The 18,189-nt window shown below is 49.1% G+C and overlaps 1 protein-coding gene across 4 annotated transcripts in view; it reads left to right on the top strand.

Moving 5' to 3' along the window:
- LOC310920463 (glutamine--fructose-6-phosphate aminotransferase [isomerizing] 1) overlaps positions 1 to 17,927 on the top strand; it is a 45,548-nt gene extending 27,621 nt beyond the window's left edge. For 3 of the 4 annotated variants that reach the window (XM_083880445.1, XM_083880443.1, XM_083880446.1), the window contains 11 exons: positions 856 to 961; positions 1,959 to 2,122; positions 2,626 to 2,721; positions 2,995 to 3,092; positions 4,192 to 4,312; positions 5,850 to 6,007; positions 7,768 to 7,882; positions 8,238 to 8,365; positions 9,147 to 9,314; positions 9,640 to 9,801; positions 10,379 to 14,239. In XM_083880445.1, the coding sequence (XP_083736571.1) occupies positions 856 to 961; positions 1,959 to 2,122; positions 2,626 to 2,721; positions 2,995 to 3,092; positions 4,192 to 4,312; positions 5,850 to 6,007; positions 7,768 to 7,882; positions 8,238 to 8,365; positions 9,147 to 9,314; positions 9,640 to 9,801; positions 10,379 to 10,423 (1,361 nt within the window). In that variant the 3' untranslated portion in view covers positions 10,424 to 14,239. Of the gene's footprint in view, positions 1 to 855; positions 962 to 1,958; positions 2,123 to 2,625; positions 2,722 to 2,994; positions 3,093 to 4,191; positions 4,313 to 5,849; positions 6,008 to 7,767; positions 7,883 to 8,237; positions 8,366 to 9,146; positions 9,315 to 9,639; positions 9,802 to 10,378; positions 14,240 to 17,409 lie in introns of those variants that run through there. The other variant, XM_083880444.1, reaches the window with a different exon arrangement.
- Positions 17,928 to 18,189: the final 262 nt, after the last annotated feature.

The raw sequence follows: 18,189 nt of genomic DNA, 5'->3' as shown, positions 1-18,189 counted from the left end.
TGCTGAGCAGTAGGTGTTGGGAGCCTCATCTGCATCCCTCATGAGCTTCACCGCTGAGAAGCAGTTTGGAGGAGGAGGAGGAGGATGAGACAATACTGGGAATTGCCAGAGTACTCCAGAAACGATCTGTGGTAAAATGCTGAACTTTTAGGACAGATTTTTCCAAAGCTGACTCTCAGCGCTGTGTCCTCCAGCACCCCGAGATACCTCCGTGGCAACAGGTCTGATTTTCTGATCAGGATGAGGTAGTTGTGTTTTGTAGTGCAGGAACAACACTGAGCTCTTAATCCTGGATTTCCTGAGCTGTGTCTGATCAGTGAGTTCAGCCAGACAGAAATAGGTTTTGGTTCTACCTGTGGTGCTCAGGGGAGCAGGGTGGGCACACAGGTGGCAGCTCTGAAAGAATTTTCACAGTCCTGAGAGAAACAGACAAAAAAAGAGCAATGCTGCTCCATTTCTGGGGGAAATATAAGTCTGACCAAAGAGGAACATGGGAGAAACTTAAAATAATCATTTTGGCAGGTTAATGGGACAATATGGCTGCTCATAAAGCACCTTGGATTCTCTGCTAGGGGAGCCACACAAAACTAATTTGGATTTTTTCCTGATACTTTCTTCTAAACTTCAAAGTGCACTAGTAATACATTTGCAAAATTAGTAAAATGCAACAAAACTCTTGCAAGCGAAACTGAGGATGGGCATAGCAGCACAAGTGCTGCTGTTCCTTTTGCTGTGCCCACCTGCAGATATGAAAATAGTGCTTCATGTTGGTACCATGCCTTGGGGGGTCTCTGCTGGGTGTCACCTGTGCCGAGGTGTGTCACCTGGGCAGCCCCTGACCCTCCTGTCTCCTAGGAAAAGACAAGAAGGGAAGCTGCAACCTGTCCCGAGTGGACAGCACCACCTGCCTCTTCCCCGTGGAGGAGAAAGCTGTGGAATATTACTTTGCTTCTGATGCCAGGTAGGGTTTTCCAGCATCTCTGATATATGTAGAAATATCTTTTTTAAAGCTGTCTTGAACAGGAGAGGGGGAGGCTGTGGTTTCTTTCTGAATAAGGTAAATTGTGTCCATGTGGCCATTACTTTACAAATACTAACCAAAACAGACTTTCTGTTAAAATAATGAACACTGGGCTTGGAATAGAGTGTTAACCATTCTCCAGGCTCATCTGTTGGTAAGATTCCGCAGTGATTGGAAACCTGAGAGAGTACTGACCTAAATTAGCAGGACGGGTGCTAATTATGAGGGAAATTATATTGATTCTCCAGGAATCTCTTCACACATGCAATTCCTTCATCATTGAAGGTGGCATATTGTAATTCCAAAGGAGTGAGGAGAGACCAACTTGGCAGCAGCCTTAGCAGAGTTTTTGGGATTCTCTGGTCCAAGAGAAATGAGTGCTTGCTCCAGGAGTGTAAAAATACTGCTGTGGTTGACAAATGCAGCTCTTTCTATCAGAGAATTGTGGAGATTCTCAGGACACCTTGATGTGTTCTGCTTTTAGAGCTCTTCAGTGACACTCCAGGGAGTGCTGCTGGGCAGATCTTGGGTGCCTTAACAGGGGACATAGATGTCCCTGTTTTTACAGATGGGCAAAGTGAGGTACAGGGAGGGACAGTGGCTTATCCCTGGAAAAACCAAGGAAGGAACCTGTTCCTGTCTTTGAGCAGCCTGTGCTCCAGGGCAAATCCCTCTCCTCTTGACCTCATAGCTCCAGACAGATTCCATTGTTGCACATGCTGCTTTGTCTGAGCAATTCAGAGCTTCTCCTTAAAGTAGGCCCTGAAATCAATAATGAGCTGGGTGGAAAAAATCCAGTTCCGTTGGCAGGGTGGAAATGCAGTTTACAGAAACGGCCTGACTTTAAAAGACGAGGAAATTCCTCGACTCTAGAGCTGCATGTGGGATGAGAGGAAGCTGCCCAGAACAGGGTGTGATGTCCCCTGTGTCCCCACAGTGCTGTCATCGAGCACACCAACCGTGTGATCTTCCTGGAGGATGACGATGTGGCAGCCGTGGTGGACGGGCGTCTGTCCATCCACCGTGTCAAGCGCACAGCTGGTGACCACCCGGGCCGGGCCGTGCAGACCCTGCAGATGGAGCTGCAGCAGATCATGAAGGGTGAGAGCTGCTGGCTGGCACCTGGGGGGCATGGATGCTGTGTCAAGGTGCAAAGGGCTGGAGTCACCTGGTGCCATCCCTGCCCTGAGTGATGACAGGCACTGCTTGGTCCAGTTTGGAGCATCCTAAAGACAGAGGTCCCACAGCCTGGTCCAGTGCTATATCACCCTCATGGGGAAACAGGTCATTACAAGTAGTGGGACTTTCCCTCTAGTTGTTGACACCTTACTGAGGAGAATTGTGGGGCTGAGGATTTTGCCTCCTGCTCAGAGCCATCTGGTTTTTCGAAGACTTATTCCTCACAACTTGCCAGTTTGGATCTGCCCTTCACTGACCCCTTCCAGAAACTTGAATCAAGGTCTCATCATGAGCTGATGTTTTGGCAGAAAAAAACCTGTCAGTTTAATAATCTTTGGCTGGTCCAAGCTTTTCCCTACTTACACAGGAAAAATGGGAATTACCAGGAGGTAGTGTTCTGATTTGTTTTCTGTCTTGCTTCATAGGTAACTTCAGCTCATTCATGCAGAAGGAAATATTTGAACAGCCAGAATCTGTTGTTAATACGATGAGAGGAAGGGTCAACTTTGATGACTACACTGGTAATTGAGCTTGAGCCTTCCTCACTCCTGACAGCTCAGTATTCAGCAGTTACTCACGGTGGTTACAGGGGACAAAGTGGGTGATGAAAACCTTGCTGGTGTGAGATGAAGTATGTCACAGTGCCTCTAGAATTCCATGTGCTGGTGGCAAGATCCCATTTTACGACTTTTTTTGCTTGGTGGATGATGGAGATGGTAACATGCTGTTAGCACCAGTGATCTTGGGAACTTCTACCTGGTCACCCTGATTTTCCTCTCCAATCTTGCTCACAGTGAACCTGGGTGGGCTGAAGGACCACATCAAGGAGATCCAGAGGTGTCGGCGTTTGATCCTTATCGCCTGTGGCACAAGTTACCATGCAGGAGTGGCAGTGAGTGCTGGGCTCAGTGCCAGAATCAGAGAGTGGGGTGGGCTAAAGGGACCTTAAAGCTCATCCAGTGCCACCCCTGCCATGGGTAGGGACACTTCTTACTGTCCCAGGCTGCTCCAAACCCCATCCAGCCTGGCCTTGGACACTTCCAGGGATCCAAGGGCAGCCACAGCTTCTCTGGGCACCCTTGTGCCAGGGCCTCCCCACCCTCTCAACAAAGAGTTTTGTGCTACTAATCTCAGCTAAGTCTGCCCTTTCTCAGTTTAAAGCCATTCCCCTTTGTCCTGACACTCCATCCCTTGTCCCAAGTCCCTCTCCAGCTCTCTTGGAGCCCCTTAGGCACTGGGAGAGGCTCTGAGGCCTCCTTGGGAGTGTATGGAGTGTGCCAAGCAGATTAAGGATTGATTTCAGGTTAAGGATTGATTCTTAACCTTAGTCAGGTTAAGAGTAAGCAAGTGCACACAGGTGAATGAATGAGGACAGTTGTGAAAGCTGCAAACTTTCTTTAAACCAGACTCAGGTTACAACAATAGCAGGAGGAAATAGAAGCTGATGAACTTGAACTTAGGGAATTGGTTCCTGTGGCTTCCATGGCTGTGGAAAGCTTTGGAAAACGAAACCTGCTCTGTTGAAAAAGGCAACTGGCAGGGGAGGGACTATGCAGGAGCAGAATGCAAACACTACAGCAAGTCAGGGGCTGCCAGGAGCCAGGTGAGATCTCGGCTTGGCCTGGATGTAGGTGGTGGTTTGAGTTCTTCAGGCTGCAGTCTGATACACACACAGGACACTCAGCATTCCATAATTTATATGGAGAGGTTATATAATAAGTGAGACTTATTTAAAAGAAACCTCCATTTTGAGGGAGGAGTTGGCCTCACAGGCTGGTGAGGGTGGTGTCAAGGCAAGGTTGCTTCTCATGGGGGGTTGTTGGTGATTTGAGCATGAGCAATACTGAGTGAGTAAAGTATAATCCAGCACTAATTCTCACAAGGGGTTTTAACAGTAATATTTTCCAGTGTGTGGCAGCTAGAAAGCTTTTCTTGTGCAAGCACTTACAAAGATGATGTAACATCTGACTTCGTGCGCCTCCTTGTGCCAGACCCGCCAGGTGCTGGAAGAGCTGACTGAGTTACCTGTCATGGTAGAGCTGGCCAGTGACTTCCTGGACAGGAACACCCCTGTGTTCAGGGACGATGTCTGCTTCTTCCTCAGCCAGTCAGGTATGGGCTCCCCTCCCCATCCCTCACTCCCTCCTGCTCAAAATTGAGGGAGGAAGCAGCAGGGCCCACTTTGGTGTCTCTCTGGGGGACTGTGTGTGGTGATGTGAGGGAGGACACTCAGATTCCAGGGGTGGGAGCACCAGGTTCTGCTCTCTCCCTCTGCAGCTGCTACAGGGCTCCTGTGGCTGACAAGTGTAACAGGAGTTGTGTTTCCTTTCTCTGTATCAGTCAACAGACTGCAGAGTCCTGCTGAGCTTGGGATGAAGGCAGCTCCACAGCTTCTTTGGAACAGTTTGAGTTCTCTAGTTAAAGCACTACCATATGGTGGATTGGAGCCACAAAAGTTAAACTCTCAGACATGAATAACAAAAAAATCCAACTAACTTGGAATGGAGTAGGAGATAAAAGGCACACTGAGGCATAAAAAAACTTATATGAGATATTTCATATTTTCAAGTACAACTGTGATACAAAACTACATTTTTTCTCCTTAGTTGCGTTTCAGGTTTTCATGACTGATCTTCAACTGTGACACTAAAACCAGTCAGTACTTTGTCTCCACAGGTTAAAACACCCTTTTGTGAGCAACTTTTTTCTTCTCTGTAGTGATTTTTTTTCTTCTCAGCACCACGTATGTCAGAATATCCTCTGTGGGGGGCTCAGGGTCAGGTTCTCCCTGGGGTTTTTGAAGACAGGTTTTTGTGTCCCTTAGAGCCTGTCCTCTCCCAGTCTACCGGGAACACTCCTGAGGCCACACAAGGGGCTTCATCCTTCCCCGAAGTGTTGGATGTGGCAAACTAACAAAGATTTTCCTGGAACCTGAGCTTGCTCATCTGGCAGTGCATACCTAAAGTAAACACTGAGCTCAAATAACTTGTTCCCCCCACCAATAAATCTGTTTTTAGAGTAGATTCCCACCCTGCATGTCTGGCTTTGAGTGGAACATTGTGCAGGACAGGTTTGGGCACTAAGGACAAAGGTACCAACCTCACCTTGGGGGTTGTGTTCTTTCCTGTCACCTTGCATGTGCAGGAGTGCTCAGAGCTGTGTCCTTTCAGGACTAAAGCAAACTGGTGACATGTGCTGGAAGGCACAGCAGCTTCCATTCACAGCCCATATCTGGAGCTCTGCCTATGAGCAGCTCAAGACATCCCTGAAATGTGTTTTCCCCCCATACCTCCCTGCCCAGATGAATTTTTATTAACCAGGAAAACAAGTAAAGTTGATTTTTATTAAAGGGACAACCTGTGAACTGCCTTTTTTTAAACCATAGCAGAATACTGGCTTTTCCTTACAGCAAATGCTGCAGATAGGTTTTGTGTTTTCTGAGTGTCACTGCCCTGTGTTTAGAGTTCATACTCAGTGTGCTGGGGCTGAAGTGGCCGCTGCCACCTCCTTGGTTTGCAGGGAGCACAAACCCTGGGGCTCTGTTTGGGGAGTTTGTGCATTTCGCACCCATAGTGGCAGCAGCACTGAGCACCAGGCTTCCTCTGCTTCCTTGTGTTTCCAGTGCTTCCCTGTGTTATCTGTGTTCCAGGGGAAACAGCAGACACTCTGATGTGCCTTCGGTACTGCAAGGAGAGGGGAGCCCTGACTGTGGGCATCACCAACACCGTGGGCAGCTCCATCTCCCGCGAGACCGACTGCGGGGTTCACATCAACGCGGGCCCCGAGATTGGCGTGGCCAGCACCAAGGTGAGGCACGGCCCACACCCCTCCCTGATTTTATTTGGTGTTCCTGCTTCTGGAACCCCTCCTGGCCTGACTGTGACAGGGCCCCCTGTTCACTTGCTACTGCTGATGGCTGTGCAGTTACAGACCAGCACCCTGAGTGTTCTCTGTCCTGGAGCTTGCAGAGGGCTTTTTTTGGTCCCTTCTAAAACAAATAATGCAAGGAAACTGCATTAAACATTGAAAACGAATGGGTCTCAGAGGGAATGATTCCCTAAGAGGCCAGAATTCTCTCTGCCATTGTTTGCCTTGAGGTGCAGGCTTAAACTAACGTCAGAGATGAAAAAGGAAATTAATAGAGAAGATAATGGAAACTTTGTCTGCATGTAACTCCCTCACTGGCTCTGCTTTACCAAAGAAAATGGGATATTAAAACTATACTTTTAACAAATGGGGGAATGGTCTTTTACAGAAACCTACTATTTGTGTCCAGATAACAGGATTATTCTGGCTATGTGTGATACAGTATAAAATAACTTACTTTGCTGCGTTTCATTTTGGTGAAGTGCTTCTGCATGGTGAAATCTGCTTTGGTTTAGTTATATTTAGAGGCGAGATGATGTCAATCTGTTACATAAATTCAGCCAAAAACCACATTTGAGTTTAATAGTTCATTGGGGAATTTGATAATGGAAAATTCATGAGTCTCTTACAAGAAACTCTTGAACGAGCTGTTTGTCCCTGTTGTTTTCATATGGCCAACAGTTACAGTTTGGAGATAAATGGGATTTTTTCCTCTGATGATGTGGGGAGTTACTAAAGCCATGCATATATGAAATAAGAACTTGAAAAGTTTCTGGCCTGAGGTTGCCCAGAACTTCCTTTTGAGAATATTCTAAACAGCCCAGGCACGTTAATGTGGCTGCTGGGTGCTGTGGACTTCTGCAGCCTCCAGCTGCACAAAGCAGAGCGGTCTCCATTCCACAGCAGACTCCTCTAGGCAGCACAACTGCAGCTTTTCTGGATTCCCTCAGAGTCATTTCAATCTCCTCCAGTGCACCAACATGGAAGTTTGTCTGGTCATTGCTCAGGAAGGGACAAAAATACTCCACACCTTGATCTTACCTCTGGATGACTTCACTGCCAGTCTGGCCCCAAGCCCTTTTCATAATGTTTGTCCTGCAAGGATCTCAGATGCCAAACTGCAGCTGCTGTTTCAGTGTCTCTCAGGTGTCTCTGTGACCAAACCTGCCCTGATGTGAGCCCTCCTGTCCCCTGCCTGTGCAGGGATTCCCCCCAAAAGCAGGGACAGTTCTTGCAGACAGTGGAGGAGTTCAGGAGATCCTGTTCTTAAAGAAGGGAGGTGGGAAATCACAGCTGCCTTTATGTTCCCTGAATGTGGTCCAAAAAAATCCCAACTGGTTGAGATTGGTTGTCATGGACTTCCACCAAACATCTCCAGTCAGCGCCCTGCTGCTCTCCAGTCTTCTCAGGAGTCACTTGCAGTAAAGGAGGACATGGGCATGATCACAAAATAAGGCTTAGCAATTACCAGGGAATCTTAGAATATAAAATCTTGGTTGTTGTGTCTTAATCTCCTGGAGTATGAGGAGATCATTGCATGCCTCCACACTGACATGTGCCTTGTGAGCCCACGTTCATTTTTGCTGTTAACTTGGAATTAAAGCTGCCACTTGGTGTCATGTTGAGAACAAAGGCACAGCTGGGCTGAGGATTTCACCTGTTTGGTGCAGCAGTGACATTTCTCTCCTGCCCCACACCAGGCCTACACCAGCCAGTTTGTGTCCCTGGTGATGTTTGCTCTGATGATGTGTGACGACAGGATCTCCATGCAGGAGCGGCGCAAAGAGATCATGCGGGGGCTGAAGGGGCTGCCAGGTAGGACCCTGGGCAGGGAGAGCTCAGCAGGGCTGGACCCTGGGCAGGGAGAGCTCAGCAGGGCTGGACTCCGGGCAGGGGGAGCTCAGCAGGGCTGGACCCTGGGCAGGGAGAGCTTAGTAGGGCTGGACCTGCAGAGAGGGGCTGGGGGGGTTGGGTGGGTAGCAGGGCTGTCACGATTCCTTGTAGCCACGTTCTATCAGGTGTCTCCAGGCCACCAAACTGGACAAGTAAAACTCTGAGCCCAGGGGTTTTACAGGTCACTGCTGGCTGTGTGAGTGAGGAGTGAGTGGGATGTGCAGTGTGAGGCACACACATGAGCACATTCAATCTTGCTTCTTCCCCTTCCCTCTAGACTTGATTAAAGAAGTGCTGAGCATGGATGATGAGATCCAGAAGCTGGCCACAGAACTCTACCACCAGAAGTCTGTCCTCATCATGGGACGTGGCTACCACTACGCCACATGTCTGGAGGGAGCCTTGGTACGATTTCTTTATTTAAAGCTGGTGCAGACACAGCCACAGACTTCAGACCTTTGCACAGGGAGCAACATCTGACTCCAAGTGCAACTGTGAATGCAGTCATGGCTCTGATGTGTTGGCCAGCACTGGGTTAAATGGAGACCTTGGCACAGGATGCTCAGAGAAGCAGTGGCTGCTCCTGGATCCCTGTAAGTGTCCAAGGCTAGGCTGGATACTGGGGCTTGGAGCAGCCTGGGACAGTGGAAGGTGTCCCTGCCCAGTGGGACTGGGTGGGTTTCAAAGTCCCTTCCAACCCAAACTGTGCCATGATCACAAATACCTAAAAGTGACTGTGACATTGCTGAGGCTGCTGCTGGAAGAATCCCACATCCCAGCCTACAGTGGATTGGAAGGGTGTATTTTTCATGTTGACAATGGGAATGCTTTACTGGGCACCCTAATCAATGGAAGACTGAGTACATACTTTCCAATTGCAGTTTTTACATTTGAGGAGATTCCTGTTATTCTCATTGTTGTCCCCACTGCCATGCAAATGTGTCCTCTTTGCCTGCCCATTCAGGCTGGGAGGGTGGCTGTGGTGGTTTGGTGGCACAACTGGAAGTGTTGGTGGCTGCAAACAGCCTAGCCCAGGGGCACTGCTTGGATCTGAGTTTTTGGCCTGACTCATCTGCATCTGAGAGGAGCCAGAACTGAATTTTACAAAGTGCAAGAATTCAGAGATGGTTTAAAAAAAACATTACAAGGTTGCTCAAAGCTTTATGAATTCTTTTCCTCCCTCTAGAAAATTAAAGAAATCACCTACATGCACTCGGAAGGGATCCTGGCTGGGGAGCTGAAGCACGGTCCCCTGGCCCTGGTGGACAAGCTCATGCCTGTGATCATGATCATCATGAGAGACCACACCTATGCCAAGTGCCAGAATGCTCTCCAGCAGGTCATTGCACGACAGGTGAGAGCCTGCCAAGGTCTGCAGTGCACCAGATGTGATGCTTTTAATAGAAAAGTAGTTCACAGACACCCAGACCATTCATTTTGGTGTCACTGCCCACATGTGAGTTCAATAAATACTGTGGGCATTTCAATAGTAGTTTTTGCAGCAATTGCAGAAGCTTGGCATGGTCTGTTTAACCCTTAAATACCCCACAGGGCTGCCCAGGGCATGTGAAGCTGTTTGGTTCTAAATTAAGTAATAAATTTTGCCATTGGCACTCTACACAGAAGCGAGAAAAGAGCCTTCCAGATCTGCTTTCCTTCAGCATTTCCCTCTGTTGCAGGGCCGACCTGTGGTGATTTGTGACAAGGAGGACATTGAGACCATTAAGAACAACAAAAGAACAATCAAAGTTCCCCACTCAGTGGACTGTCTGCAGGGGATCCTGAGTGTGATCCCTCTCCAGCTGCTGGCCTTCCACCTGGCTGTGCTCAGGGGCTACGATGTGAGTACAGCATTCCTTCCCCCTGCATTCCTGTGTGCTGCCGTGTGCTGGGTGATGCTGCAAGGCTCAGGGGGTTGTCTGTGCCACTGCTTGAGCTGCTAGAATGCCCAAGGCCAGGGGCAGTCGTGGCCAGTACAGAACTGGGAGGAGGCCCAGTACACACGGCTGTCTGGTGCAACTGAGCTGGGACTTGTGTCTGTGGTCTGGTAGGAGCAGCCAGGCTCTGGAGGGCTGGTAGGGAGCTAAAGGGAAGGTGACAATACTCAGAAGGGTGTTTGGCAAACAGTTTGGTGTTAGCTGTTTGATCTTAATACAGACACTGGCCTGTTCTCAGTGACCTCTTACCACCTGAACACTGGAACAAGGTGGACTAAAGGGACTCGCTCCTTAGTTCTGACAGAGGAGTTGTAACAATTAAGATTGTGGACTTTTTTCTGCACTGATTGTCCTAAATTAACGTGAGAATATGTTGGATTGTTTTCAGTTGAAACACAGAACAGACATTCCACATGTTAAAAAATTACACACAAAGTGTGTAAATACTCACAAGCCTGTTCTTTCTCCTCCCTCTCTGCAGGTTGATTTTCCAAGAAATCTGGCCAAGTCCGTAACTGTAGAGTGAAAGATCATCTGAATCATAGGGGCAAAGGGGAATTAAATGAAAGACTTTTTTTGGTACCAAAATAACTCGATTTTAAAGCCCCCTAGGTAAATCTTATTTTGGTAAATCTTTGTTTGTGTGTAAGATCACCAAAATTCCATTACATTAGTGATTGTCCAATTGATTCCACATGCTATGTCAGTGGCTTTGGGTTTTTTTGATCAATAGACTTCCATGAAAGATGTTAAATGGTTTTCCTTAAAGATTGCTGAGTCTTCTAGGTAAGGGGCCCTCCACTTTACTCTGAGCTGATATCATTGTCTCTTACCCAATGCGGCTCATTCCAGTCACTGATGAGAAACCTCTGAAGGAATTAATCAATGCCCTGTCATGCTTTCAGGCAGTGAAGCAGGACACCAGAACACACAACTGGAACAAGAGCTGGTACTGGTCATGCTTATGCAGATATTTTACCAGTGAATAAAACTGCAGGCAAGCCTTTGGGGTAAATTCCTGCCTCAGGTGCAAAAGGGAATTCAGCTGAGCTGTCACAGCCTCCTCGATCCTGGGCACGTGGTGAATGTGCCAAGGAGATAACACTGCTCCAGAGGGGTTTTATCTCTGCCAAAAACATAGCAAGTGACAATCTCATAGCCACGGTGGCCACGGCGCTGTGTGACCCCAGCATGGCCAGTGGGATCCACCCTAGCTGGGACTGGGAGTTCTGGTACAGAGGGTGAGGGCACAGAGGAGGGACCAGTGCTTGCTCTGAGCTGGTGCCTGTTGCTGCTGGTGGTTGTTTGGGGTTTTTTAAAACAAGTGGAAATTTTCTTGTGCTGAGGATTTTCCCCTCAAACTGAGGGGCACTGGGGCACTGTGAGCACACCTGAGTGACCCAGCTCTGTAACACACCTGAAGGGGATAAAAAGGCTCCATAAATATGACAGGAATAAATACTTGGGTAATATTTCTGTAACAAGCTTGAAGAGAATCAAAAATTACACAGAAAATGTATCTCCAGGACTCAAAACCTAACTTCATCAAAGTCATCAAAGGGCAGTTATATATTTCCTTATGTGAAGGTGAATTTCCTCCCATTTTGCTAGGTTTTGAATTAGCTTTACATAGGCACCATAAAACCATGCCACAAGGTATAAAATGGTGCTGGTGCATATTCCAGGTCATTTACTACCCATGAAAAATGGTCTTTAGCAAATGCAGTGCCTGGAGACTGCCCAGTGCTCTGCCAACTCCAGTTCCCTTGGCACAAGGTGCCAGTGCTGAGCAGCCATGACCCAGGCTGGTCTATGGCTGCCCTGAGCAAGGTATTCCCAAGGACTCTGTGGCAATTCTGCTTTGTATAAACCCACAGGGACTACTTCACTTCAATTCAGTGTCAGCTCAAGGCTCAGTTTCATTATGAGAATGAAATGCCACATGCTTGGAAACAGCTTCTCAAAGCCAGTGTATGTGTTTATTAATCAGTCATATTCAGACTGTTAATTTATGAACACATTGTGCTGCCAGTGTCTGTTTAAGAACAAAGCAGTAAATACTGCATTTTAGTTCAGCAAATGCTATGTGTGAGCCACTGCCCTGTGACAGTTGTGCCTTTGGCTAAACATACTCCCTGCTTCATTGGAGGATGATAATTGTCCTTAAGGAAAAAACAAGGCAGGTGAACTGCTCACGGGTGGGAGACAGCTTCTCTTCCTCTTCCTCCTCCCACCAGCTTGCTTAAGAGAACCTGTGCAGGGCTGGATCCAGGCCTGGGTCCCCTGGGTCCCCCTGGCACAGGGATATGCAGCGTCCCATCCCTTTTTCTCAGAATGGGATCTCATGTGAAACAGTCCCACAAGGAATTTTTTATGGCGCTTTTTCTCTGCCTGCAGCCACATTGCTTTTACCCAGCCTTGCACAGAGGGCTGCTTGTGGGCAGGGGGCAGACACCCCTGTGAACACAAGCTGCTGTACAGTAGAAGTCTTTTAGTGCAAGCTGTTACACATTTGTGAAAGTTGTGTACAAAGAGGACCAAAGAACAGGAGTCTGAGTTAGAAATGTCCAGTTTGACAGTGGAGCTATAGACGTTGTGCTGAGCTCTCTGGGTTTGTGCTGTGCCAGACAAATCCTTGCTCCTTGTAGCTGGAGGCATCGATGGGGCAGGGGAACAGGTAGCGCCCACCCCCTCCTCCTGCCAACAAACTGCCTGGAGTGTCAAATTCTGCCTGCCAAAACTGAGGGCTTGGAGCTGTTGCAGTGAGGCTGATGGATGCTGTAGGCTCAGTCTCAAAGGATGCTCTGGAGCACACCTGTATGAAGAATTTCTCTGCTGAGTGTGGCAGGGAACCTGCTAATCTCGTCGTTGTTGTTGTTGCCATGCAGTGTGAAGTGAGAATGTACAAAGGACTCTTTCTAGCTTTCCTTACCTCATTTTGTCCACATGTTGCATTTTGATGAACAGATGATGTTTCTCTTTTCCTTAGAAAACTTCTAGGGTGTCTTGTGGTATTTATTAACAGCCAGTCAGTCTTCTGCTCTCCCAAATGAATGTTTTGCTTCCTGAGCCAGTGAAATTTTCTCCTTCTTTGCTGAGGTGTTGAAAAAATCAGTAGCCCTGTCTCTAAAATTGAGCCACAGGTAAATACAAAATAGAGATCAAGGCCTTTGCCATCTGGAATAGCAGCTTCTATTCCTGCCTACTTTGGTCACAGTTCATTTTGGTGTAATTCTGTTTCTCACCTCCAGAGACTCAGAGGGAAGCCCTAAGGTCTTGGGGGGTTTTAATTACCGAAGACCAGAGAGCTCCCAGCTCAGCACATGTTTCTGTCCAGCAGTTGTCACACAGATTCCACACACATGGAAATTAAGCTGCACATGGTATATGCTGCAGCCAGAAAGGTTTCCTCCCCCCCCCCTCCCCTCCGCCAGGCTCTGCTGCATGAGGGCTATGGACAGTTTTTTCCCAGATTTGCCATAGTCAGCACTCTGTGCATGTTCTTACCAAGAGCCCATCAGTGCCTGGGGGCTGTCCCTGGGCTGGGCCATCTCCTGTGTGAGGTGGGACAAAAGCTGCCTGGACACCCTGTGTTGAATCAGGCTCAACCCTCTGTGCTGAGAGAGCCAAAACATCACCCAGAGCCTTTCCCAGCCTGTGGGATGGAGCTTGTGGGCCTCACACAGAACCCTCAGTCTGGAGCCTTGAGCCCAGCCCAGACAACAGAGGTCTGGTTGAGCTGCAGAGTGAAGCTTCTAAAGACACAAATCAAACTCACACCAGTGCAGAACTGGGTCTTTCCCCTCCCTGGCTGTTCCCAGGAGTCCTTGATGCCACAAGCAAGGGGCCTGGTGGATGTGTTGGATGGAGAGAGAGACTGAAGCAGCTTAAGTAGCACGTCAGTGTTTAGCTGTGGCTAATTTTATATCCTACCTGAATGTACCAAACTTGCCTCAAAGCATGGAGTCCCTCCTCTTCACCAGAAACAGGAAGAAGAAGAAACAGAAGTATTGGGGTTGGGGAAAGAAAAAAAAAAAAAAAAAAAAAAAAGGAAAGAAAACTATTTGCCTTCAGTTCAGTTTCTGTAAATAGACATTTGAGTGGCAAACACACATTTCTTCCCTTGTAGATTCTCTGCTTCTTCTGTACATATCCAGCTGGCTTGGGTTGTGGGGACCAGACTGTACCATATTTCCATTGTGTGCTGTATGCAGAAGATGTCTTACTTTTGTGTGTAGTGTTCTATAATTTGGGTTTTGTCTCTTTGCTTACTTTTTTTGTATCTCACCCTTTGAATAAAATCAAGTGCCCTACATTAAACAAACTGAATTACTGGTCTTTAGTTAAATCTATTAAGAACAGAGGTAACCCCTGTGGAAGTTAAGGACTGGATGTACAAAGCAGAAAACCTCAGAGCTTAACTCGCCTCTTTCCTCACCAGCGAGGCTGTTTTCAGGTCAGACATTCAGCCTGTATTTCATTTTTCATATTTCACCTGTCCTTTCCTAACTGATTTTTCCCCTCTACAAGAAAGCCTGTGAAATCTCCCTAAGGCAGAACTGCTTCTGTACCTTAATTCTTATTTAATTACCTTAATTTTCACTGAGACAGCTGCAGTCAGCACAGCCCATACCTGGCCTGTGATCAGTGAGTGTAACTCACATTCTAAAACTTCTGAAATCTCAGCTGCTTTTCCAAGGAAGAGCCTTGTGTGGGTGAGGCTGAGCTGGGACCTCGAGGGTTAGGTCAGACCATTGCTGGAGGCTCAGGGCTTGGACAGGGCTAAAACACCTGGGTAGCTTTGTGAGGGAATCCCATGGTGACAAAACACTGTCTGGAATTCCACCCCCTTTCTCTTGGACTGTTCATGGATTCATTTCCTCAGGAATCTTTGCCTCTCCACGGGAGCAGCATCAAACTCCAGCGTTTGTTTTCTTAGACAAAGGCTAAGAAAAAGCTCAAGCTTCTCCTCTTAAAGACATTTCCTATACAAGAATCAGCACTGAAACGTCCCAAGGCTCCTCTCTAGGGCTTGGACTTGCAGTGTGGCTGTGGTAACACAAAGAAAGTTGGATGCAGGACTCTGCACAGAAGTGCTTCAACCCTGCACAGTTTGTCTCATATAAGGTGATAAATAGACTCCCAGAAGCCAAGTAAGACACGGGCACAAACATTTGGTTTGAATAAATTACATGACTGACTGCTCCAGAAAGGCAGCACCTGTTCCTTGCCTCGGACAGGTAAAAGCTATTGCTAATTGCAGTAATATTGCTAATTGCCTTCCCCAGAAAGGCGCAGGCACAGCCAGCCTGTGGGGTGAGGACACAGAAGGTGACAAAGCCACCTTCTGTGCACCGGGAGGAGCAGAAGACAGCAGGAAGCCCTTGGGAGCAGCAGCTGTGACCAGCTGGGCAGTTGTGGCTCCTGAGCCCTGGTGCTTTTAGCAGCCCCCAGGAACCATCCCCAGTGCCAGAACAAGCATCCCCAGGGCCAGAGCAGCCCTTCAGCACTCATAGCACCAGCCAGGAGGCTTTAAGGGCCTCAGCTTTAGTGACAGCTGACAGGACATCCTGGGAAACATGGAAAAATGCTGCACAGGGATGGGAATTCCCCTCAGTGGGACATCCTGGCGAGTTCCAGCTGAGCTCTGCACAGCCCAGTGCCATTCCAGGAGACAGGAGGCAGCGCTGTCCTTTTCCAAACCCTCTGCTCCTGCCCTGGTGGCACAGCCAGACATGGATGGACCTGCATAGCCACGGCTCCTGGACAGGCATGTCCTCTTCAGCTTCAGCCTAGGCAAAAAAGCTGTGTTTCTGCAAGCCTGACTCCAAACCCACTCTGGGTGCTTCAAAAGAGGCCATTTCTGACCTATTTCCATGCATTTATCCTGTAATTGAAATACAATTCAGGCACCTGAAAGAAGAAAAGCTGCCTCACTAGAATGGTCCATTCAGTGCTGAGGAGGTTACCCAGCCCCTCAGGAAAATCAGACCCACAAATCAGACAGGACAGGACTTCTTCCCCCTCCTCAGCCTCATTCTTCGTTGTTTAGATCAGATAAAGTATGTTCCCATGGTCCTTAGAAATTCCTGTGGAAATGAGCTTAAACAAATAGGCTGTGCAGAGACGCAGGATCCTGCAAGGCAGAGAGCCCAGGTTCACTGGGACACTCATGGTGGCACCATAGCCCTGAGCTGGGCTCAGTGAGGCTCCCCAGGGCACTTGGACCATGTGCAGGAATGGGCCAGCATGGGAGGCCTGGCCAGAGTAGGGGGAGGTTACCCAAGGTCCTTGTTCAGGACAAAATTACCAATTACCTGCACAGGCAAGCCCCAGCTGCGCAAAGGGCAGCAATCAGCAAAGCTGCAGGGGAGTAGCTGGACTCTCCCAGCTCCTCCATTCCCTCCCAGCTCCTCCATTCCCTCCCTGCTCCTCTCATTCCCCCTCCCTCCAGCATTACATGCACCAGGGAGGGGATGGCCAGAGCCTCCCAGCCAGAGTGGACAGTCCAGCTCTGCCTGCACAGCTCCGTGTCCCCAGCAGGGCAGGGCAGGGGACACACAGGTGCTGCAGGGGTGGAACTGCCTCTCCTGCCCATGAGCAGGGAGTTCCTGGCAGGAAGGATTGCCTTCCTCCCCTCCCTGCTGTTCCCAGGACCTGTCCTTGAGCTCCCAGCTGGGTCCTTCTGGCTGGGGCTGGGCTGGACACAGCCTGAACTGGGGGACATTGGCACACCCGAGGGCTGTGCCTGGAGTTGGCTGTGAAAAGCCACCCTCCAGTGCATGGATGGTGGGAAAAGCTGCCTGGAGCCACAAAAGCTCCTCTCCATCACGAGAGCAGCACAGACAGAACGGCCCTTGTGGTCATGGTCACTCTGAGCTGTGGCAGGGTCTCATTCCTGCTGGCATTTCCTGCAGCAGCTCTTTTCCCCAGCCCTGGAACTGCTGACAATGAGAATTCTCCTCTGATCAGACAGCCCAGCTAGCCCTGCCTGAGGAAACTCCAGGCACATGTGCCCCACACCAGGACAGGATGGCCACACTCAGAGGGTCACCCCTGACCTCCCTGGTGACACAACACCAGGCCTGAGCCTCCAGCCATCACCCACTGGAATTCAGGGGCAATTTCACAACTGCACAAAGCTGGGAATGATGCACTCAGGAAAAATTCCCACTGGGACAAACCACAAGGAGGGACAGGTTTCTGTGACCCAGGGAATGTGTGACAGCCCTTGCTGATAGACAATGGCTGTTCTCATCCTCCTCCTCTCCACCTGAGCCTGGCACAGCCACGTCCCCTCCCTCAGGCCCTTAGGAAGGCTCTTACAGAGCCTGAAGTGTTGGATGAATCAAGTGTCTCTGTGGATGGATGCAGTGGCTCCAGGATGTCCCCACAGGACCCTAGCCAAGCCAGGCGGGGGCTGTTGTTTCCCTGGCTGCCTGTCCCTTTTTCAAGTGGATCATTCCCTGTCCCCAGGGCTGTTGTTTTTATGGCTGCCTGTCCCTTTTGCAGGTCGATCGCATCGCTGCCTCCAGAGACTGAGCACCAGCAGTGCCCCCGGAGCTGCTGCAGCACCCGAGGGCCTCGAGGAGCAGGAGCCAGGGGTGAGCAAGGGCAGCCAGACCCTGCCTGGGGATGACACCATCTTCAGAGTGACACTGGCCCTGGGGTGACACTGGCCCTAGAGTGACCCCATCTCAGGGGTGACACCAGCCCAAAGGTGACATTGGCACTGAGATGATGCCATCCCAAGGGTAGCACTATCCTAAGGGTGACACCATCCCTAGGGTGACACCATCCCAAGGGTGACAGCACCCTTGGATCAGCCCAGCTCCCCTTGAGGCCCCAGTCTTTGCTCCACAGCCAAGCCCAGCACCCTAAATGTGAGTGTTGAGCACTGAACAAAGCCTAGAGCCATCCCTGTGTAGGTGACACACTCAGAGGTAATTCTGCTTGCTGGTTGTGTTTAGCACTGGAATTTTTGTCTTGTTTGTAGGTTTTAAACAATAAAAGTCTCCATAGATTACCTAGGTTTTTCGAGCAATTACCAAAAGTGGAGTGTTTTGCTTTAGAAATGCCAGTTTTTCTCTTCTTGGATGGTATCTTCCCTCCTTGGCTTTTGCAGCCCTAGAAACAAAGTCAAGTTCATGAACCCTCCCTGCTCCCCCTTCTTTCCCTGTTTAGTGACAGTTCTGAGTGCTTGGACTCAAATTTCCCCCCTTGTGTCTCCTTGAGACAGAGTTGAGGGCTGGGCCCTCAGTCCTGGTGGTGACTTTGTCATAAGAGGCTGGC

Source organism: Zosterops lateralis (assembly GCF_965231275.1).
Source record: "Zosterops lateralis genome assembly, chromosome: 30".
Classification (NCBI taxonomy): Eukaryota; Metazoa; Chordata; class Aves; order Passeriformes; family Zosteropidae; genus Zosterops; species Zosterops lateralis.
This window is presented reverse-complemented; position numbering and strand designations above follow the sequence as displayed.